The sequence below is a fragment of the Erythranthe guttata genome, chromosome 3 (assembly GCF_056151865.1).
Source record: "Erythranthe guttata isolate IM_541 chromosome 3, IM_541, whole genome shotgun sequence".
NCBI classification, from domain to species: Eukaryota; Viridiplantae; Streptophyta; class Magnoliopsida; order Lamiales; family Phrymaceae; genus Erythranthe; species Erythranthe guttata.
Window position 1 is genome coordinate 7,467,094 of NC_142535.1, and position 1,767 is coordinate 7,468,860.

Here is a 1,767-nt window from a genome sequence, read left to right on the forward strand (position 1 = left end):
ACACTGGGTTCGATGGAAGATCGTTTGTACCCCGATTGACGAAGGAGGATTGGGCATTCGGCTATTAAAAGATGTAATGGACTGCATGCATGGGAATCTATGGTGGTTGGTCAACCAAGGGCAAACTTTATGGGCCCGATTTGCGAAAGCCAAATATTGCGATAAACGGAATAATACTAATCGGCAAACGGCATCCCCTCTTTAGATTGCAATACACAAGCATGTAGATAGCATGAAGGAGGGTACTATATGGCTCGTAGGGCGAGGAGATATAAGTTTTTGGATGGAAAACTGGATTGGCGAGGCGCTATCGGACCTCTCCAGTGCGACCGTCAGCTTACAGTGGCCGAATCGCTCTCTCAAATAGCGGATTATTTACCGCTCATTCACACATATTGGCACGAGAAAATTGTTCGTGTTAAGTTGGATGAGCAACAACCTGACAGACTCATATTTACACTAACACAAACGGGAATTTTCTCGTCCAAAGAGTATTATATTTTTTGGCGGAAAAATGGTCGGAGGCAACACTGGTCTGTTCGGGTATGGCTCAACTACATTCCACCCAAAATTAGTGGCTTTATGTGGAAAATTCTGCATCACGCTATCCCGGTTGACCTCCGTATAGTAACTCGAGGAATTCCGATAGTGTCAAGATGTGTATGCTGTAACAACCCCCACCAAGAAGACATCAGACATCTTTTTTTTAAGTCGGAAGTTGCACAATCAGTATGGCGGCACTTTGGTTTAATATTCAGAATTCCGTGGGCTTTTGAGTCAGTGAAACACGCGCTTCGCATATGGACGCCGAAACCGAAGACTCACTCAACTTACGTCATGGTTCGAACATCAGTAGTCTGCCATATCATCCGAGAAATATGGATCGCAAGATGCAAGGTGGTTTACGACGGAGGGGTTATGACAGCGACTGATATATGCCAATGTGTGCTCCACAAAGTAAAATACCTGGGTATCGTACACAGACCTCACCAAATGTCCACGAAGTCACAACTCCTACAGCCGGCGGCACTAGGTATTTACATGCCACAACCAATGGTTAGGCGTGGAGTATGGCATAAATGGGAGCCTCATGCGGTTGGAACATACACACTTAATACAGATGGGTCCGCGAAAGAAGAGATGTGTACGGGCGGGGGCATCATTCGTAATTCAGAAGGTGGTATTATTGCAAGCTTTTCGGCTTTCTTTGGGAAAGGTATGAATAATTATGCTGAAATTTTTGCGGTGGCCGTGGGTCTTCGCCTGTGTCATTCATTAGGGATTGGAGCAGTTGTAGTCGAGACGGACTCTCTTTTAACGGTCAACGCGATCAAGAAACTGGGAGTGGCGTGGGATTTGGAGTACGTATATCGGATTGGCATGCAACAGTTCGACCATACCATAAGATCACACAAGTGTTTCGCCAAGAGAATACGGTGGCAGACCGTTTAGCCAATTGGACATATACACATAAATCTTATCAAGAGGTTTTCTCCCGGAACAATATGCCTCAAGAAGTGAAGGCTGCGTACATTAGTGATAAGCTCGGTATTGCGAATTTTCGTAAATGAGACACACGAAAATACATCTTAGGAGGAGGGGTAGGAGCACGCTGTGTTGGGGGTGGAACTTTCGAATATTGGAAGAGAGAGTCATTGGTTGTAGAGAATGGGAAGATGGAATAAGCATAGGGGTGATTCTGCATTATTCTAAAATATGTTGGCTAGGGATGCGGAATTTCAAAAATTACAAATTGATCCCATCTGT

General features: G+C 44.9%; 1 protein-coding gene across 1 annotated transcript; it reads left to right on the forward strand.

Moving 5' to 3' along the window:
- Positions 1-249: 249 nt before the first annotated feature.
- On the forward strand, positions 250-1,452 carry LOC105966834 (uncharacterized). Its single transcript, XM_012991413.2, has one exon. The coding sequence runs from the start codon at positions 250-252 to the stop codon at positions 1,450-1,452; it is 1,203 nt and encodes a 400-aa protein (XP_012846867.2).
- Positions 1,453-1,767: the final 315 nt, after the last annotated feature.

Excerpts from the sequence above, each read along its gene's own strand:
- LOC105966834 (XM_012991413.2), top strand. The coding sequence starts at position 250 with ATGGCTCGTAGGGCGAGGAGATATAAGTTTTTGGATGGAAAACTGGAT.